Source organism: Scylla paramamosain, chromosome 30 (assembly GCF_035594125.1).
Source record: "Scylla paramamosain isolate STU-SP2022 chromosome 30, ASM3559412v1, whole genome shotgun sequence".
Lineage (NCBI taxonomy): Eukaryota > Metazoa > Arthropoda > Malacostraca > Decapoda > Portunidae > Scylla > Scylla paramamosain.
The window spans coordinates 13,081,615-13,102,435 of NC_087180.1; the positions used below are offsets into that span (position 1 = coordinate 13,081,615).

The 20,821-nt window shown below is 40.8% G+C and overlaps 2 protein-coding genes across 2 annotated transcripts in view; one reads left to right on the forward strand and one right to left on the reverse strand.

The window, feature by feature from the left end:
• LOC135115860 (uncharacterized) overlaps window positions 1-3,869 on the reverse strand; it is a 6,591-nt gene extending 2,722 nt beyond the window's left edge. The window contains exons 1-3 of the mRNA XM_064032898.1: window positions 3,783-3,869; window positions 610-1,429; window positions 1-250 (exon numbers count right to left, since the gene is read on the reverse strand). The exon at window positions 1-250 is cut by the window's left edge and continues 2,722 nt beyond it. Coding sequence (XP_063888968.1) covers window positions 1-250; window positions 610-1,429; window position 3,783 — 1,071 coding nt within the window. The 5' untranslated portion in view covers window positions 3,784-3,869. The remainder of the gene's footprint in view (window positions 251-609; window positions 1,430-3,782) is intronic.
• Window positions 3,870-7,684: 3,815 nt separating this feature from the next.
• Window positions 7,685-20,472, forward strand: LOC135115861 (ran GTPase-activating protein 1-like). The gene is made up of 12 exons (XM_064032899.1): window positions 7,685-7,978; window positions 9,702-9,889; window positions 10,121-10,255; window positions 12,484-12,597; window positions 13,071-13,258; window positions 15,002-15,152; window positions 15,333-15,444; window positions 15,967-16,196; window positions 16,353-16,538; window positions 17,023-17,151; window positions 17,612-17,730; window positions 19,274-20,472. The coding sequence occupies exons 1-12, from the start codon at window positions 7,921-7,923 to the stop codon at window positions 19,338-19,340; spliced, it is 1,677 nt and encodes a 558-aa protein (XP_063888969.1). The 5' UTR covers window positions 7,685-7,920; the 3' UTR covers window positions 19,341-20,472.
• Window positions 20,473-20,821: the final 349 nt, after the last annotated feature.

Below are 20,821 nucleotides of genomic sequence, written 5' to 3' on the forward strand. Positions count from 1 at the left end.
GAAGAGGTTCAACCTGTGATATTCCTTCTTCAATTCCTCAAGATTGAAGGGCATCGCCTTTCCAGCCCCTGAGAGTACCTGGCTGAAGGTGTCGTAGTAGATTTCGAGGAACGCTTGCAGGTTCTCCTTTCTTTCAGGTCCGTTGAGACTCGTGTACATAAAGTAGTTGAGGTCCGTGGCTGGGGAGGCCTTGCGGCAGATTTGAAGGTCGATAAGGCGCACGTCTATGGGCTTACCTGTCTCGTCGTACCTGCAGGAAGTAAAACGAACGTAAATGGCTGTGTGTGTGTGTGTGTGTGTGTGTGTGTGTGTGTGTGTGTGTGTGTGTGTGTGTGTGTGTGTGTGTACATTTGCGACTTTAGTAATATAATAATAGTTGCATTTCAAAAGTGAAGTTTTTTTTATCTCAAGGAAAGAGAGAGAGAGAGAGAGAGAGAGAGAGAGAGAGAGAGAGAGAGAGAGAGAGAGAGAGAGAGAGAGAGAGAGAGAGAGAGAGAGCATGCCCAAGGACGGACGGACACACACACACACACACACACACACACACACACACACACACACACACACACACACACACACACACACACACACACACACACACACACATACTTGAAGAGAATGTTGTTGTTCCAGCAGTCGCCGTGGCACAGCACGTTGAATGGCTCATTCTTGGTCCTGATGCAGTCAATAAACATGGCCATGCCTTCCTTGGACTTGCTGTTCAACCACTCCGCCACCTTCTCATAGCCACCGATCTTCTCCGCCATTTTCGCCCCGTTAGTCAAGTTAGAGGCAAACACCATTTCAAACATTTTGTCTCCACCGGGAATCTCGACAGTGTCAAAGTCCATCAGGAGGAAGTCATGGGTGTCCTCAATGGGCTCAGACATTTTGTCTTGCGCGATGACGGAAGCGGCGTGCAAACGTGCCAGTTCGCGTATTACCAGTGTGGTGTGTGCCTTATCCATGCCCTTCTTGCGGTCGAACATCTTAAAGCCATCAGTTCTCAGGTCCCTCATCATGAGGACCTGCTCGCCCTCCACTGAGTGGTTCACGTAGCAGGCCGGCAAGCGCAGCGGCTCCTGCCCCATGGCTTCAAGCTCTGCGTTGATCAGCGGCACAATATTGTAGTAGAAGGCCGCTTCTTTAATGAAAGCCATATTGGTAAATGAATCAAACATTTCTTGTTTCCGGCAGGGATTACACTTGGCCACGTAAGATACCTCCTTCTCTTTCTGGTCCCCTTGGCGGTAGCGGACGAGTGCACTGGTGACGACACAGGCGTAGTTGTCGCCTTTACTAGTGAAGTCCTTCACCTCATAGGAAAGAAATTCAGCGTCATCACCCTTGTCCGCCTTCAGCGTCGCCCGCAGAAGGTTCTCGGTTACGAGAGACTGCGGGGTCTTCTGTGGCTCCTGCGTCTCGGGCACTGGCGGAAGAAAGTGTTATTAGAGAGTGACTCACTTCGCTTTCCTGCCCCAGCACCAAGACAGCGAAAATATCCCTGGACACTCCTCCACTATGCCACGGGAGCGCTCTGGCTCGGCAATGGCAATTCATCACCACATGCACAGGTGTGTTTTGTTTGTGCCTGAATCTCAAGATTAAGTGCATCCAGAGCTACTATCTGCAGCACCGATGGGTGGCGCCTCACCACGCGCCGGTACGTGGCAGAGATCAAGATCACATTCTCATTAATTCATAGAATACCAGACTTCCGCGACCTAACACCTCCACCTGCCGTGCGTGATGCCGCACGGGCTGACCTGACCGGTTTTTTTTCTTCTTCTTTTTTTTTTTTTTTTTATGTAGGAAGGACACTGGCCAAGGGCAACAAAAGTCCAAGAAAAAAGAAAAAAGCCCACTGAGATGCCAGTCTCAGAACAGGGTCCAAAGCGGTAGTCAAAAATTGAAGGATAAGTGTCTTGAAACCTCCCTCTTGAAGGAATTCACGTCATAGGAAGGTGGAAATACAGAAGCAGGCAGGGAGTTTCAAAGTTTACCAGAGAAAGGGATGAATGATTGAAAATACTAGTTAACTCTTGCATTAGAGAGGTGGACAGAATAGAGGTGAGAGAAAGAAGAGAGTCTTGTGCAGTGAGGCCGCGGGAGGAGGGGAGGCATGCAGTTAGCAAGATCAGAAGAGCAATTAGCGTGAAAATAGCGATAGAAGACAGCTAGAGATGCAACATTGCGGCGATGAAAGAGAGGCTGAAGATAGTCAGTTAGAGGAAATGAGTTGATGAGACGAAAAGCTTTTGATTCCACCCTGTCTAGAAGAGCGCTATGAGTGGAACCTCCCCAGACATGTGAAGCATACTCCATACTTGGACGGATAAGGCCCTTGTACAGAGTTAGCAGCTGGGGGGTGAGAGAAACTGGCGGAGACGTCTCAGAACACTTAACTTCATAAAAGCTGTTTTAGCTAGAGATAAGATGTCAAGTTTCCAGTTTAGATTATAAATAAAGGACAGACCGAGGATGTTCATTGTAGGAGAGGGGGACAGTTGAGTGTCATTTAAGAAGAAGGGATAGTTGTCTGGAAGGTTGTGGCGAGTTGATAGATGGAGGAATTGAGTTTTTGAGGCATTGAACAATACCAAATTTGCTCTGCCCCAATCAGATATTTTAGAAAGATCAGAAGTCAGGCGTTCTGTGGCTTCCCTGCGTGAAATGTTTACTTCCTGATGGGTTGGACGTGTATGAAAAGACGTGGAAAAGTGCAGGGTGGTATCATCAGCGTAGGAGTGGATAGGACAAGAAGTTTGGTTTAGAAGGTAATTGACGAATAATAAGAAGAGAGTGGGTAACAGGACAGAACCCTGAGGAACACCACTGTTAATAAATTTACAAGAACAGTGACCGTCTACCACAGCAGCAATATAACGGTCAGAAAGGAAACTTGAGATGAAGTTACAGAGAGAAGGACAGAAGCCGTAGGAGGGTAGTTTGGAAATCAAAGCTTTGTGCCAGACTATCAAAAGCTTTTGATGTGTCCAAGGCAACAGCAAAAGTTTCACCAAAATCTCTAAGACTCAGTAAGGAAAGCCAGAAGATCACCAGTAGAGTGGCCTTGACGGAACCCATACTGTCGATCAGATAGAAGGTTGTGAAGTAATATTATGTTTAAGAATCTTCCTGTTGAGGATAGACTCAAAAACTTTAGATAGGCAGGAAATTAAAGCAATAGGATGGTAGTTTGAGGGATTAGAACGGTCACTCTTTTTAGGAACAGGCCGAATGTAGGCAAACTTGTTTTTTTCTTTATTTTATTTTATTTTATTATTATAATTTTATTCATTTTATTTTATTCTATTTTATTTTTGAGAATTCATTAGAGAAAAAACCCAAAGAAAGAGAAAGGTGAAGGTTAATATATTTGCAAGTCATTTCCGAGTGTTTGGGGACTTGGACATTGTTCCACTTTCTTCATAATAGTCTCAATCGAATAATAAAAAGTGAACTTGATCTGATCTGACACACTGCAGTGATAATTCGACGTACTGAACATAAACACTGTGTCCAGCAAGCTAAATAAACGCAGTCCATTCTTCAGAAGAGCATCTTTTCTCGCACTGAAAATCGTATGAAAGCAAACGCGAGGGCACAAGTATGGTGAGTGAAATCTCATCCCCTCAATGCAAAACAAGAAACTGTCATTGCAGAGAACACTAAATTCTGAAATGTTGATGGAGCTTAAGATATTTCATGCTAAACACTTTCTGCGGCACATGGATAACAGTTCACGAATAAAACGTTCAAAACGCAAACTTATTCCTTACTCCTGGTGATGACAGAGTGGAGGAAGGAGCGAGGCGTCACGAATACCACACGTCACGGGAGTCTCCAAGGCACTGAGAACTGAGAAGCCTCAGAAGCGAGGCTATCTTCCTCTCTCCCCTTTCCTCCTCCTCCTCTCCCCCCTTCCTCCTCCTCTCCCTCCCTCCCACCTTTTCTCCCTCTTCATCCTCTTCCTGGTATTGTCGTTTCAGTGTGGTAACGTTACAGGTGCCTCTTACGCCCTCTAAATAAAACAAGACTGCAATGAAATACATACGTATAGCAGTACTAATGTTAACTGTATACAGTAAATAGATTCCAAGGCAACCAAAGGACTCTGAAAAATCTTGCGACTTGCTGGCATCTGCTTCGTTATCATCGTTCTTTTAGTGAAAGCGAATGTCAGCGGCCTTGGTGAAGATCACGTCCTCAGACTGTTATTAGAGACGTAAGCATGAATCGCCCGCAAGAGGCCGGTCCGCATACGGCTAAATATAAGAAAATACCTGGGATTTTGAAAAAGCAGCCGATTTGTAGGTCTTAACTAAGCTGCTTGTTTGAATTATACTACACTAGCTAGAGTATAAAAGAAAATACCTAACATTTTGAAGAAAAATGTGTACTCTACGGCTGTTAGTCTACGTAGTGTAGGTGACTGCACAATGTGAAGAATGTCGTTCTCTGTAGGACTTACTGTTGATGCTTACTTATACCCAAGACTTCTTACTGAATGGATTTTACGAAGAATTGCTCTAAACAGTAACTAAAGTCTAAGGCAGTACTATAATAGGAAGAAGATGTTTCTCTGAGCCGTCAGCAAGTCACTCAGCGGCAGTGGCCTCTACACGCCATACTCCTACAGTTATATAAGTAGTCCTTGGGAACAGTGTATACAACGACAGAGCACAGTAAAGGCGTGCTTTGCCTTGGGCAGCTCACAACCGCTCGCGATGAGGGCCCGCCCTAACGTTTTAAAATAAGGGTCAAGGTTGTCATCGAGGGTACATTTCTCCTCTTATTTTTACCGGCTTCCGAGCAAGCTATAGAGAAGTACACTACGTACAACTCAGTTCACTGAACCATTCACGGAAGTATTAGAATGCGCCTCACACGGTGCTAATTTCAAAACTGTTAGCTGGGTTCCATTATATTTCTTTTGTGCAATTCACTTGTTTTTATTTTACTTAACTGAATGTATTTATTTTTCACTGAATGCAACGTCAGCTGTACTTTGTAGACAAATCTGAATTCGCAAATTCATAGGCATGAATCTTCTCGACCTTTAGGTCATGCTTCACATTCTCAATTACAACGACCTTTCTTTGGGCAACGGGTTAACTTAGCAAGAACTTCTTCATATCTGGCTTTTCCCTTTTGCCTTCAACAAATGTGCATACCGTTTCACGCTGCTCTGACATACCGGAATACCCTCGAGAACAGAAGACCATGATAACATAAGAAAACAGAGGAAGCTGCAAGAAACCATTAGGCCTACACGTGGCAGTCCCTGTACCCATTTTTCACCTATCATCGTCATCCATAAATCTGTCTAATCGATCGAACCCAAGGAATAAAGACGAGCTTAATCTTCCTTGGTAAACCACATGACAAGGGATCGGTCGCAGCCTGTCAAATTGTAACAGTAATACGCACTTTATGAAATCACCTGAAGGACGTAACCTTGCGCAGCTCAGGCGTCCGGGTAGCCTCTTGTATCATGGGTTACGTAACGCGCCTTTCAGATAGTTGCGCTCTCTCTCTCTCTCTCTCTCTCTCTCTCTCTCTCTCTCTCTCTCTCTCTCTCTCTCTCTGACTGCCTCATATGATTACCTGTTGTCCCAGAGAGAGAGAGAGAGAGAGAGAGAGAGAGAGAGAGAGAGAGAGAGAGAGAGAGAGAGAGAGAGAGATCCTGCTTATTCCTCATGACAAAGGCTGACCCACATTTCATCGCGTCCTAAAGAGTGAGGAATTTAGGAGACGTTGTGACGGTGGTGGTGGGATTAGTGGTGCTGCCAAGGGTCAAGGCACAACATATAACAGTGAATAAAAAGAGGCGTAAGTCCGCGGCACAGATTGGTACACACTCTCTCTCTCTCTCTCTCTCTCTCTCTCTCTCTCTCTCTCTCTCTCTCTCTCTCTCTATCTATCTATCTATCTATCTATCTCTATCTCTCTCTCTCTCTCTTTCTGGTCAAGTGATGTTTTTTTCCTTGCAATTATTCGCATCAGTAAAATAAAAATAATCCTGATTTCTAATCTGAAGAAGAGTAATACGAATAACGAGGTTTACTTGAACTCTGGCGCCGATGGACCTGGTCAACTCTTGCACTAATAAGATGGATAGACTAGAGATAGAAGATAGAAGATTAGAATCACAGACAGACAGACAAACAGACAGGTAGATATACACGGACAGATTTCTCTCCCCCTTCCCTCCCCCACACCCGGACTGCCTCCTGGCCCGGGCTGCCTCTCACTTCCCCCTCCTCTGGGCAGCCTCCTGGCCCGGGCTGCCTCTCCCACCCCCATCCCCACTCCCACGGTCAGCCTCCTTACCTGGCCCGGGCTGCCTCTTCCTCCCCCCTCCCATGGGCAGCCTCCTCGCCTGGCCCGGGCTGCTTCTCCTTCCCCCCTCCCTCTCCGTAATACCCATTCCCCTTGGAATCCTAGGAGGAAACTTCCCCCCAGGTTGGGAAATGCTGGTCTAGAGCTTGCTATTATTTGTGTTATATCTCTTTATGAAACATGTTCTGCCTCTTGACAGGTGGTTGCTTGTTTATATTACCGGGCTGTACCTGCTTCTCATGTATTTTCCATTATACAACGTTCTTTGCGCCGTTGCAGGGAGAAGAGATTCAGGGCTTTGAGGCGCTCCCAGTAGTCTATTTAAGTGTTAACTTTTGCTGGTGAAATTTTTTTTGTATTGCTTCGATCTCTTCTATCTCTCCAATGCTTAATGGATTCCATAGTTGATAAGTTTAGGCATCGCTAGACTTCTTCACAATGTTAGCATACATCTCTCATTTCTTGTGCTGAATGTTCTCAGTATTAGCCACTTAGCCTCTTGACCGTCATTACCATGTTCTTAATGTAACTTGAAAAGGTGCTTTGGAATTTACTTGAGATGATTTATTAGAAAATTTTAAGAATGGGAAGAAAAAAAATATGTTGATGAGGATGTTAATATCCTTATAAACAAACCCAGTAGTCCTGTTTTTGTGCGTTTTACGAATTCATTACATACCGTTATGTTCAATGTAGCGAAGGAAATAATTATACCGTTCATTGCAGTGTAATAATCTCATTCGTGGGAGGAACTTAACTATTTAATATATTCGTGAGGATATGGCATACCACTGTGTGAGCCCTGCCGTGACCTTGATCTTGTGAACATTCCTAGAACCGCTGGTCAGCGCTCCATGTTTACTGCTGCTGGTTTGCATGGGCTAGGCAGATAGACAAACACTGAGTAGATATAGACTATACTCGATAGAGCGATCCAGACGGACACAGCCTTCTTTGCTGCTGATGTTGCAACTACTACTACTACTACTACTACTACTTCTTATACTACTACTACTACTACTACTACTGCTACTTCTTCTTCTTCTTCTTCTTCTTCTTCTTCTACAACTTATAGTAATACTATCATAACTGTAGCAACGAAAAGCTACGCCACGTAATATGACTTATACATAAGAAAACTATATTATTTTTTAATCCTCCATGTACTAAGGAAACTATTATATATGTAATGGAGCCTTAACGCTGAAGTTAAAGTTGAAGTTTTTATAAAACAATTAGATATCATAACTGATAAACGAATATAAAAGAGTAGATAAAGGCTAGGTGATAAACAATTAAGCTTCCCTGGTGATAAACCTGAGATCAAAACTTTCAACACGAAGGGACCGTGTTGCACCCGGAACGGTTCTTACATTTATCCTTTCAATCATCTATACATTGACGTATCTTTCAGTGCAACACGATGGATTAAAGTATATGCATTAATGTATATAAAAGAGATTACTGCATAGACTAAGGCCCTTGGAAACCTTGAAGAGCAGACCCCCTGAGACTCGCGGCGGCGACCACAGTGAGTTTGAATGTTTTGGCGTCACGTAGGTGCTCCCGCTCACCATGGCTACCACACTCAGCTTCTCAGGGAAAAACCACAAATGGGACACCGCAGAGGACGGTAAGCTCGGGTGCATATTCACATGCGGCTCATTTAAGGTGGTAGCGAGTGTTTATTATGATTGTGAACAGTGCAGGACAACGTAAACACAAGGTGGAAGATGTTATTACTTCAATGTTTTTTGGATATTCTACTATTTGTGGGCACGTTATGGGCACCGTGACAGTTAGTTGCTGCAGGAATTGCAGTAACTAACTGGGTGTGAGGAAGAACCCAGCATGAGTCAATACTGATGTACAGTGTGTTGCAATACGGTGGTGGTGTGTGCCATGTGGTGATGTGTGCTATCACCCGTGTTGCTGTGCTGGCGAGCCTCCTCCGCAGCACCCTAGAAAATTCAGAATGTTATATCTGCATTATATACCTGATGAATTATTAGGAAGCTTTACTGAATAATAGCAGAAAATTATATGGAAGATTGTCTGCTGGGACTGCCTCATCCTGGCACCAATTGTATCGCAGTATAGGATAGTTACAGAGTTTGGTTATATTTAGTTTTGAAAAACCTTTCATTGTTTTGTGATGAAGACTGAAGGAAGGTAGTTTGACTAGCACAGCCAAGAAGCTAATGCCTTGCAATTGATGGGATGGTTAGGGTTAAGAGGTTGTGATGTTTGTTTGTATTAAGTTTTGGAAAGGTCTCACTGTATTTTTCCACACAAAAAACCTACATTCCCTGTAAAGGAGTTAAGGTCTGGAATTTTATTTTAGTAAGTTGTATCCTCCAGACACTAAAAACCTTTTCCAGGTTCATCACGTCTCATCATTCTGAGCATTTTGAAAGTTGAACTGAGTCAGCAAAATAAGAAATAACCATAATATTGAATGTTGGCAGGGGTATCCCACCCAGGTGGATGATGCCTTCCCCCAATAGTTAGATTAGCACTAACCCAGTAGTCAATGTAGTGCAGACCTACTAAAAGGCACAAATTTAAGAACACACACCTATATAAGAAACTCAAGCAGTGCACCTTGGTGATAATCACTGCGGTGTCATGTACTTTGTGAATCACTGATATACAGATTAGAATTTCTTTTTCTGTTAAGAACTTTGGCATTTATGTGACACTGATAAGATACATGTAACTCTCTACTGCCATCTTTATTATTTTATTACTTAGTTTTTATCATTGCACATTCAATGGAAATAATTAAATTCATTGGTGAAAATGATCATCGACTAACAAAGAAGTGGGTGGAGTATCACCTATTGATTCCTTATCTGTCATGACACCCACCAATCCAGGGATGACTTGGTATGAATCAACACAACATGTTACATATTTCCTGACCTACCTCAACAACCTAACCTACTTCACATAGAATCAGTAGCTGTTACACCTTAAAACTGCCCCTGCCATTGGTGATGTACCTGCTATTGATGAAAATCTTGAAATAGATTGCTGCTTGTAGAAATGGAGCTAATGATACTGCATCTAATGATATTTGTATCAACAAAGATAGATTTCATGAAATACACTTGTCTCAACTTAGTGACTGAAATTATTTTATTCTGGTAACTTCCTTTTTTTCCATTTTTAATTATTCTTCTGTTTGTTTCTCTCACAGATCATGAGTTTCCTTTTTAATGTCCACTTCTTATCTTCATAAACTAGTGATTTGTGCATATATTTATTACTATAATTAACACTTGCTTATCCTAACCTAACTTATAGTGATAGAGACTTTTTGTGTTTTTAAAATTAATATGTCCTGTCTGCAGCCCAGCCAGTGGTTGACGCCATACTTGCTGCGTCCGACCTCCACTGCCTGGCCCTGGATGGCAATACGCTGGGGGTGGAGGCTGCTCGGGTCATTGGGGATGCCTTGGCTGCCCATCCTGAGTTTGAGCGAGCCCACTGGAAGGACCTTTTCACGGGCCGCCTCAAGTCAGAAATACCCGATGCCCTGGTATGTGAGAGCTCAGCTGGGTGTTGCTTGTGAATTAATTGCATGCCTATCAAAATTACCTTTAGTGTTGAGAATCTCCTCCCCATACACTGACTGATATATCATTGCTAACATCATTGGACTTAAAAAAGTTTGGAGTTGATGTAGAGCATAGTTATAGGTATTGCTTTGTGTATCTGTATTAGTCTGTGAGTTTCAAACAGCTTCCTTATCTTGTATTTTATTCCCCAGAGGCACCTATTTTCGGGACTGGTGAGGGCTGGAGCAAAGCTGAAGGAACTGGACCTGAGCCACAATGCCCTTGGACCAGTGGGTGTGGAAGGCATGGTGGACTTCATGTCTTCCCCTGTCTGTTATTCGCTTGAGGTTGGTTAGCATTTGGGCTTGAGTTCAAATGCTTTCTCTTACAAGGATTATTCAAGGGCCATGCATGAGTGGTCTGGTTCTTATAGTTGTTTTTTGCTATTTATGGTTCAGAATTCTTGCCAAACTGTCACTTATGTCATGAAAATTACTAATAGCTTCCATTAGATTTTTAAAAGTTGTCAAGATAAAACACCCAAGCATTTGAGAGTATGGATGTAGAAAACTTCTTAGAATTTACAGGAAGAAGAGAGTGCAGAGCGAAAAGGGTCTTTGCTTCTTAACCCCTTCACGCCCATGACGTACACCTTTACGTCACAGACACACTCTGTACCAAACACCATGACGTATACATATACGTCATGTGATGCCCATACATATTGCAGAGTGGTTTTTTATCCTGTATGCAGTCTATGAGCCTTGTATAGCCTACTGCTGCGAATAAAAATAAGCCATGCCCATCAGCCAATCAATTTGCTTATATATGACATGACTGTCCATCATAAAATATTACTGGCTGGAAGTGCCTCTCCATGCCCATTTTGCCTTAGGCGATCGATACAAAAGGACGTAATTTTGTGTCTTCTCATTGCCTTGCCATTATTGGAAACTTATTTTTGCTATATTTTGTGATAGTTTTTAGTAATTTACAGCCATGTTGGACAGGGGTGATTCAGACTCTGATACATCATATGTGCCAGAAAGTGAGTGAAGATGAGAGTAGTGACAGTGAACTGGAGCTTAATGATAGTGAATTATGGCAGGATGTTGATCCTGTTGAAGACAGTGGGTGGCAGTTTCTTGTCAGCATCTTTGCTGACACAGCCACGTGCACTGCCCGGCTTCACCGATGGTGCTGCCCTATTCCAGCCCTTACTTTCCATATTCCTGGAGATGCTTTTAGTCATTTTATAAATGGCTATGTGATTTCTAAATTGTGTTCATGGGCTAATAAGAGAGCTAATGTTTATTTTGCTGAAAATCCAACAAAGAAAAAAGTACATGGGCTAAAGTGGAAACCAGTAACAGCAGATGACATGCATGTATTCTTTGGGTTATTGATAGCCATGGGAGTGGTATAACTACCCAATATGCATATGTATTGGTCACACAATGCAGTTTTTGGAGGCCCATGAGTTTTTACAAAGGAAGTGATAAGTAGGAATAGGTTTCTCACCATTCTCAAATTCTTGAGATTTTCATCTGCTGCCACTGTCAAGAAAAATGTACTGTCAACCAGAATTGAACCATTTTTGGACCTGATGAGGGACAGGTGCCACTACTACTACTACTACTACTACTACTACTACTACTACTACTACTACTACTACTACTACTACTACTACTACTACTACTACTACTACTACTACTACTACTACTACTACTACTACTACCACCACCACTACCACTACAACTAGGGCACTAGAGAGCTTTAAGAGAAGATTAGACAAGTTTATGGATGGGGATAACAGATGGAAATAGGTAGGTGTGTTTCATGCAGGGACTGCCACGTGTAAGCCTGGTCGCTTCTTGCAGCTTCCCTTATTTCTTATGTTCTTATGTTCTTATGTACTTATATTCCTAGTACTTTTATTTTCACCACCATCTTTATCCTATTACAATGATTTTTTATCATCATTACCATTGCCATTATTATTTCTTATACATTATAATATATCACTATGTTTATACCATATTGCTCATTTTTAAGTGGAAATAGTGGATTAATAACACTTTTCTAGCATTTACATGCATATTTCTTAAATATTTTTGGATGAGCCTAAGTCTTGGGGGTGGGTGGTTTGGGACGCATGGGTGACCGTCAGCCGCCTGGGTGTGAAGGGGTTAATATGTCATATAAGAAAGATTAGAAATAGAAAACTAGAGAATATATTGGCATGTGATGAACTTATTACCTGACACTTCCTTTTTGGTGCTCTCTGTCTCATGTACCTCAACATTAATAGGATGTGTTTTACTATGATAGAAATGGTATGACTGAATTATCCTGTCATGAACTTCTGTTGTGATCAAACTTGATGGAATATTCTGAAATTGTCTTTGGTAAATTCCTCTCAGTAAAAAAAAAAACAGTACAAATACTTCTCAACTTCCAAGAATCCTCGTGAAATCAGGTTACCTTGTAATTTTCATAATATATTAGAAAAAATAATTGGATTATTAGAGTAGTTTTGATCAACGAGAGTACCTTCAATTTTCAATACCTTCAGGAGCTACGTCTGGACAACAATGGGCTGGGCATCAAGGGTGGTACCATGCTGGCTCAGTCCCTCCTGAAGCTGGTGGAGAATGCCAAGGCTGCCAACACTCCTCTCAAGCTGAAGGTAAGGTGTCCGAGTTTTCCAGATGTCCTTTTTTTTTTATTTTTTAGTTGTTAAGTGTCATTCTGAGTTTTTTTCATGTGATCGGTTTGGTTCATCCTGTTTGTTCAAGTTGCAGTATATTGACTACCTTGGCTCCATGTTAATACAACTGGTTCTGTGTTCCAAGGGCCTTTAGATATTTTGAGGTATTTTAAGATTCCCTTATGTACCCCTATCTGCATTTTTGAAGTGGTACTTTTAAATTGTAGTAGCTTTATAGTTATAGTGGTAATCAGTATTAATAACATTTATGTATATTACAAATGGACATAACTCATCTTTAGTGTCATTTTTGGTACCAAATGTGGGTTTTGTGCAGAAGACATGTAAAGAATTTTGGTTTTCAAATCCTTGATGAAAGGCTGTGAACCTATGTTAGGTAATTTGTTTTCATCCCTCGTGTTCTTTTTAACACGTTTCCATTGCTGAGCCAGGTGTTCATCTCAGGACGTAACAGGCTTGAGAATGAGGGTGCAGAGATGTTTGCCAAGTTCTTCAAAGCAGTGGGCACCCTGGAGCATGTAGCCATGCCCCAGAACGGCATATTCCATGTGGGCATAGCAGCTCTTGCTTCTGCCTTCAGTATGAACCCTGACCTAAGGATAATCAACCTTAATGACAAGTGAGACAGATTTTGTGTTTCTTTTTTCCATGTTTCACTAATGATGGCTGTGTGGCACCAGTAACAATGGGTTTGGTGGGTCTGTAGAAAGCCTTATCCCTTAAGAGTCATCAACGATAAGGGCCTCAGCATTGCGGTCTGTTCATGGCAGAGCTAAAAACCACAATAGGGACAGGTGATGGACTCTCACACCAGTACTATGGTCTGACCATTCTGAATTGAGCGTTTAGGCGTTGTCCTTTCTGGGGATTCCCCAGCCTGCGACACTGCCAAACCTTGTACTGGGCAATTATCAGATTAGAACCTATGTGTTGCTAACAGCCTCACTCCTCACACACCACCTCTCTCTCTCTCTCTCTCTCCTCTCTCTCTCTCTCTCTCTCTCTCTCTCTCTCTCTCTCTCTCTCTCTCTCTCTCTCTCTCTCTCTCTCTCTCTCTCTCTCTCTCTCTCTCTCTCTCTCTCTCTCTCTCTCTCTCTCTCTCTCTCTCTCTCTCTCTCTCTCTCTCTCTCTCTCTCTCTCTCTCTCTCTCTCTCTCTCTCTCTCTCTCTCCATTGTAAATTTGATAGGTTTCCTTTTAGATATATTTCCCTTAAACTAGGATGTTATATTTTTATTCTTTAGTTATGACTTTTTTCTCCACACCGCCATCAAGGTAAAAGTCAAGGCGTGTTGGGGGCTTTTGCTGTTCGGGCAACAGTTCTTCAGGGGCCACGTAATGATCCCCTATTAGCCTTTTCTTCCAAAAAATACTTATTTACTGAGTAAGTAAGCCCTTTTCTTGGCTGTGGAAGTGATGAGAGAAAGAGCAGGAGAGGTAGCTTCCATCCTGGTTGGCAGGGCGAGAGGAAGTGACCGTGGATTAACATGGTCACTCTGACTATGTGACCTCACTTATCACCCATGGAGATGTGATGATGCCTGGAGGAAATGTTGCCAAGTATTTTGGTGTTTGCAAAAAAAAACAGTTTTAGTATCATAAAAAAACATATTATACTAACTTACCTTTTTTAGAACATCAGTGTATATATACTACAACACCATTTAATTTTGAGGTAGGAAATACCTGACAAGGTGTGTCTTGGTATAAGTGTGGCAGTGCCACAGGTCAGGGAATCCCCGGAAAGGACAATGCCTAAACGCTCAGTTCAAAATGGTCATTCCGTAGTCTGCTGGTGTGAGCAGGTGCATGGGTGCTGCTTCCATTGGCCACAACAGTTAGTATTTTATTCAGAAATACATGGCTTAGTTTTCATCATAAAATCATAAAATGGTTAATTAAGTGTTTTTAAAGTCCATCTAATTTTTATTTTCATGTTGATGAAAAAAATATGCTGAAACTTTCTCTTCCACTTTGTCAAGCTAGTTATTGTTTGCACCACTTTATTCCTTTTTTTTCTACTTTGTGCAACACAATCCTGCAATTCTCCATATGAAAGGCTGTGTTGTCTGCATTTTCCCTGTCATCTCTCAGCAATTCAGTATAGGGCAACAGGGCCATTCTTTCTTTCTTTATTTATTTATATATTTATTTATTTCTTTTAAGGGGTTTGGAGTGCAGACCTGACTGTTGCCATTCACTGACCTGAGTAACACAATCCTCCACTTCCAGCTGTGTTATGTCTCCTGTGAATGGCCTTAAAGATAATATGTTGACTTATTAAATGCTGCTACTCAGCCCATTACTTTTTTAGAACCATATGAGGAGTGAGTGGATTAAATGGCCTTCTTTTACTCACTGCAGCACCTTCACCCCTAAGGGAGCAAAGGCCATGGCAGAAAAGTTGCCCACCATGCAGAATCTAGAGGTTATTGACTTTGGTGATTGTCTGTTGAAGACAGCAGGTGCCAAGTACATTGCTGATGCCCTGACAGACACCCATACCAAGCTGCAGGTTGGCTTACTTCTTATATTCTGGGAAGTGAAATATAATCATGCCTTCACCTCTGTTTTGAGGAGATATTTAAGAATATTTCCAAGTTTCTAGTGTGCTGATTATTTTCCCAGGTAATTATATTTTGATAAACGCTCTTGTTATTACATATGATTTTAAAGGTCTAACAATGATCTACAGGAGCTGCGTTTGGACAGCAATGAGATAGGAGTGAATGGAGGTCTATCGGTGGCCAACGCTATGGTCAATAAAGACAACCTGAAGGTTCTCAACTTGGATAGCAATCAGTTTGGTAAGTGGTGTGATTTGCATATTTTCTCTAGTAGAGTTAAGAAGTTATAGGAAGTAACCATCCTCATTGTGTCACACTAAGCAGACTAGATTAGTGTGACTTGGTATGGATCCTAACCTTGTCTTGGATTTTCCGTACTAACTGTTGTAAGTCAAGTATTGCAAATGGGAACTATTACCTTGAAATATAATATGTATGTCTTTTGCCATTTGTCATGCTTGCTTCTAATATGTTAATTTTCATAGACATACTTGAAGCTAAAGATTGACAAGAACTTCATGGGACTAGAACACAATGTTTCTTCATAAAACACTGGATATATTTCTGGCATGCTTAACTTGCTGGTTTATGCCTTTCTCCAGTCTAAGTCCAAGATATGACATCCAAACACATTCATTAATCCTTACTTGAGCCCGGCTGAAATCTGGGGTCATCCAAAATCCACTTCAGATTCTTTGCATGAATATGTCTTCAAGGTTGGCTATGTAGTTTTCAGTGTTTCAGGAGTCTTCCTTGTTTTAGGGGCGGAAGGACGGGAGAACATTGTTATTGTTCTGCAAGACATTGGGCGCCTTGACTCCCTGGAGACTCTGGAGAATGATGAGAACACTGCCAGTGAGGATGAGGACTCAGATGAGGAAGAGGATAGTGATGATGATGAGGAGGAAGAGGAGGAGGAAGATGTTCAAGAATTGGAGCCATCTGGTGTGAGTCCCTTGAAGCGGGCAGATGCAGTAATCCAGCCAGTCAAGGTGAGGCCTTGATCTTTACTTTATGTCCTGGAGAATCATGAATCTTGTCTTTACTTTTGGTCCTGGTGAATCATGGATCTTGGTCAGTAGTCTTCTATTCATGGATTCATTTATTTGATTAAAGCATTACACTCTTAATTATTATGTATGTTTCAGGCCACAGCAGCTGAGTTCAGGGCACAGCCAACAGCAGCACGCCTCTTGGGTCTAGGAAATTCTGGTCCCTCACAGCTGGTGGAGGAGGCAAGGCAGCTGTCTAAAGGGTCTCAGGAGGAGTTCATCTTTCACTGCTTTGGTCTCATGATGCGCACTGCCTCCCTTGCCACCTCCAATAACAAACAGGTAGATATGGAAGATACTGGACATACAACCTCAGATATGTCACAGGAGTAAGTTTTGGTGATAATGTGAATTTCTCGTACCAGTCGTAAATGGCTATTAGGGGTAAGCATGAATATTTGTAATAAATCCAAGAGTACATGGGTTTCTGGGTAATGGTTTTGATATGTTCTGGTGTATAAAGTGTACTGTAAATAGAAATGTTTCTTGCAATATGCACTTTGAAGTATGGAATTTTTCCATTGGCCTTGTTTATAAATTATTGATTAACATTTATATAGAAAATCTAAAAAAATATATAAATATTGAACATGCATTAAATGACAAATTTAGACTTAATGATAATCCTTATTTCTAGATTTACAATTTTTAAAAAAGTTTTCAGGGAACATAAATCCTTTGTAAATTTTCTACCATTGGAAGAAAATTAACCTTGTAGTAAGAGGACACAAAAACTGATGTCTCTTCACTGCATCTTTGCTGTCAGGTACAAGAGGCTGTAAAGACTGCTACTGACCAGCTTGCCCAGGCGGTCTTTGCTGAAGAACCAAAGGATGATCTCTCCTCTGTTGCCACCAACTCCCTGCTCATCCACCTTGGTCTCATCAAGTGTGAGGTGAGACCACAGTGATAGGGATTTGTAAGTTTCTTGTTTACTTTGATAATGATTATATTTTTTTGAATACTTGTATTCTTTGGTACTTCTGATACATGTCTACTCATGGGGAACAGGAGTCTCAGCTGGAAAAGTATGGGCAACATTGTCACAAAATGTGTTTGTTGCCAATCCAGTTGTATATATTGGCAATATAGTGTTTTATGATGATGTTAGCCATGCTTTTCCTTCTTTAATATTTCTTTCATTAGTTTTATGTATGTATAGCTGAAGGTAAAGTTTAGTTTTGTAAAAAGTTAAGAAAATACAAAAGTTAGTTGTTATGTAGTTTCTACTTTGCTAACATCTTACTTTATTTTATATCCGTCACTTGGAAATTTGCCTTTGCAATGATTAACAGAATTTAGATTTTCTTGTAGCCATGCAAAACAGTCATAACTAATCTTCCTTTCTCCTCCAGGATAAAAAGTTCAAGCTGGAGTGGGACCTGCGGGGCTGCCTCCTCACCCTGGCAGCCATTGTGAAGCACTCTGCCTTTCCAGACCACACCAAGAATGCCCTGCAACTGTTCCTTTCCAGGTGAGTTCGGAGATGTAGAATTGGTAGCACCATTCAGTATTCAGGCTGGTTGTACATTACAATATTTATATGTCTTTGAAATGGAGGGAATGAGGAAACAGGGTTAGAGATGGACATTTTTTTTTTTTTTTTTTTCTCAAAATGGATTAAAAAACACTCAATGCTGCATCCAGAAAAGAAAAAAATAGAATATGCAAAAGAAAAGCTTATGAGGTGTTGTGATACTCTTGTTTTGAAATGGTTCAAGTCATAGGCAGGAGAAAATACAGAAACGGGAAGAAAGTTCCAGAGTTCACCAGTGAAAGGGATAAAAGAACAAAGATCCTATTCTGTCCACCTGGTAAGGTGGACAGAATAGGAATGCAAGACTGAGAGTAAGTAGAAAGTTATGCTGTGATGCTGCAGGAGTGGGGAAGGCATGCAATTAGCAAGTTCAGAATAGCAGTAGCTATGGAAGTAACAGTGTAGGAAATAGTATGTGAAGCAACATTTTGAAAGTGACTGAGAGAATCAAGGCAGTCTGCTAGAGGAGAATGAATAAGACTAAAAGTTTTTGATGAAACTTTCTTAGAAGGGATATGTGAATTGAGCCTCTTCACATATGGGAGCAGTACTCCATATGTGGCTAGATAAGGTCCTTATGAAGAGTAAGCAACTAGGAGGAGGAAAAGTATTGGCAGAGTTGGCACAGGAAACCTAACTTGATGGAAGCTGTTTTAGCAAGAGAAGAAATTTCTAGCTGAGATTTTTGTGAAGTACAGTCCAATTATGTTGTAGAGGAAGAGGAAAGTTGAGTGACGCTGGAGAAAGAGAATAGTTGTTTGGAAGGCTGTGTTAAATGAATAGATAAAGAAATTTAGTTTTTTAGGTATTCTACCAAAAAGTTTGCTGTTCCAAACACAGAGAGATGACAGAGAAGCAATAGTCATCCTTGGGAAAATCAGAATAGTTATAGGGAAATGGGTGAAAATGTATTCACTATGGAAGTCAATAGTTGGAGAATTTTACATAGATGTGTACATAGATGCAACAGCCAGCCTTGGATTGAAATTAAGGACAAAAAAGTAAGACATAATAGAAAGGGTCATTGGTTACAGACACCTGGGTTTTGATGAGGAAAAGGTAAGGTTTAGAGGTGAGATAATGTTCCACATTAGAAATTAGATCTAAGACTGAAATATTGCCAAAGTTATTATAAAGAAATCTAGAGAATATTGTCACATTAGCTTGGGTCCAAATTAAAAATATAGCCAAGCCTGGGAACTTTTATGGTTCTCTTACCAGATGGGGACCATAATTTTGACTGAGTATAATCCTGTTAGTAAGAGTGTGTATATGTTTGTATTGTTTGTAGTGTAGTGTTAAAAGTTAGAGATGCCTTTAGAGTTCAGGCTGTACCTTCACTGTGTGTTACTGAGACAAGAAAGGAAGCAGAGGGGACATGGGGAGGATCAGTAGGTTTGTTGTTTAATCAGTTCAAAAGGATTCAGTGTTCTTTTCATCTAGGCTTTGTTGAATTGATCAGATTTCCGGTACTTTCCAGACCTAACTCCAAGATTGATGCGTATATCCAAGAAAAGCACAGGCTCATGACAGCCATCTTCCAGTAAAGGTCTGTCGGCTGGTCTCAGCAGGTGTTTGGTGACGTGCTACATGGAGTGGGAACACCTTCGTTTACCTTTTTATAAGCTCATTGATTTTTTACCTCTTCGTGGAGCAAGGTTTACTGGAAAGTCCTATCTCCATTTGACACATTTACTGTCCTGTGATTCACTGATAGCTGTTATGGGTCTCTCTTTAATGCACCTCAGCTTTCATTCCCAACATGAGGGAACTTGACAAGTGAAATAAGGCAAAGTGTAATGAATCAACATAAAAAGTTATATTTTTGAAGATTTTCTGAAGTTTGCTTTTGATTATGAGTGTTGTTGTGGTAAGAAAACCAAAGTAATTTTTTATTTTTTTTATTTATTTATTTTTTTATTTTTGATTTATTGATATACTGTGTGTGGAAATGATCATAAGGTATGTGTTGTATAGGTATTAATTTAGCAATTAGGTCATTTTTGTATGTTGTGACCTAAGAAACTACACTTTGGTGGGAGTAGTTGAACCCTGAATAACCTGTGGATGGAACTGGGTAAGCTGTGATGGGATGGAATTTATGAAGTCACCAGTGAAATGTCTTGTCTTCAGCTATTTTAATTTGTTTATTCCATCTCTCTCTCTCTCTCTCTCTCTCTCTCTCTCTCTCTCTCTCTCTCTCTCTCTCTCTCTCTCTCTCTCTCTCTCTCTCTCTCTCTCTCTCTCTCTCTCTCTCTCTCTCTCTCTCTCTCTCTCTCTCTCTCATTTAAAAATTATTAATAGTTAATTGGTAGTGAATTAGTGTTTATGTAATATTGCAGCTAATGCAGTTTTGAGTGGAAAGTCCAAAAATTTCATAAAGGAAATTCTTTATTTGACTTTTTTTTTTTTTTTTTTTTTTTTTTTTATGTGATTGCTGGGTGTTAATATTCATCAGTATTTTTATTTGTAAATTTCAACTTGCTGCCAACAGACAACCCACAGTCAGCCATGTAAGTTCAAATTAGCATTAATATTTAAGTCACATTTCAGGTAATTATATCTAGATTTTTTTTCTCCCTGATATTTTACTTCCTCTTTCTTCAATGGCCAAAAAGCTTCAGATGCCAAACATTTTTTTTTTCTTTGTTATACCTATAATAAATGTTCTGTCTGTGATTTCCACATGTCTTACTTATTATACCTTGTCATTTTATTTCTATTAATGAAAGCTGTGAAAAAAAGGACATAACCTCAATTAGTTTGATTGGTAAGGACACTTACTACTTTAGTGATATCCTGTAGACAAGTTTACTCCGCAAATTACAACTACAGACTAGAATGTTTGAATGACACCACTTCTGTCTGGGATCTTTCAAAACTACTCTGTTTATCAAGACATAATTGGTAAAGGTACTTGTTACTTCTGTGATGTTCCTATTGATCAAATTATACCTACAGGCACTAGCATATTTAAATGACACCATCACTCCTTTTGCTGTCTGGGATCTTTGAAATTTATATTCTA

Excerpts from the sequence above, each read along its gene's own strand:
- LOC135115861 (XM_064032899.1), top strand. The coding sequence starts at position 7,921 with ATGGCTACCACACTCAGCTTCTCAGGGAAAAACCACAAATGGGACACC. Across the intron at positions 10,256-12,483 it reads CTGTCTGTTATTCGCTTGAG|GAGCTACGTCTGGACAACAA; the intron begins GTTGGTTAGCAT and ends CAATACCTTCAG. Across the intron at positions 12,598-13,070 it reads ACACTCCTCTCAAGCTGAAG|GTGTTCATCTCAGGACGTAA; the intron begins GTAAGGTGTCCG and ends TTGCTGAGCCAG.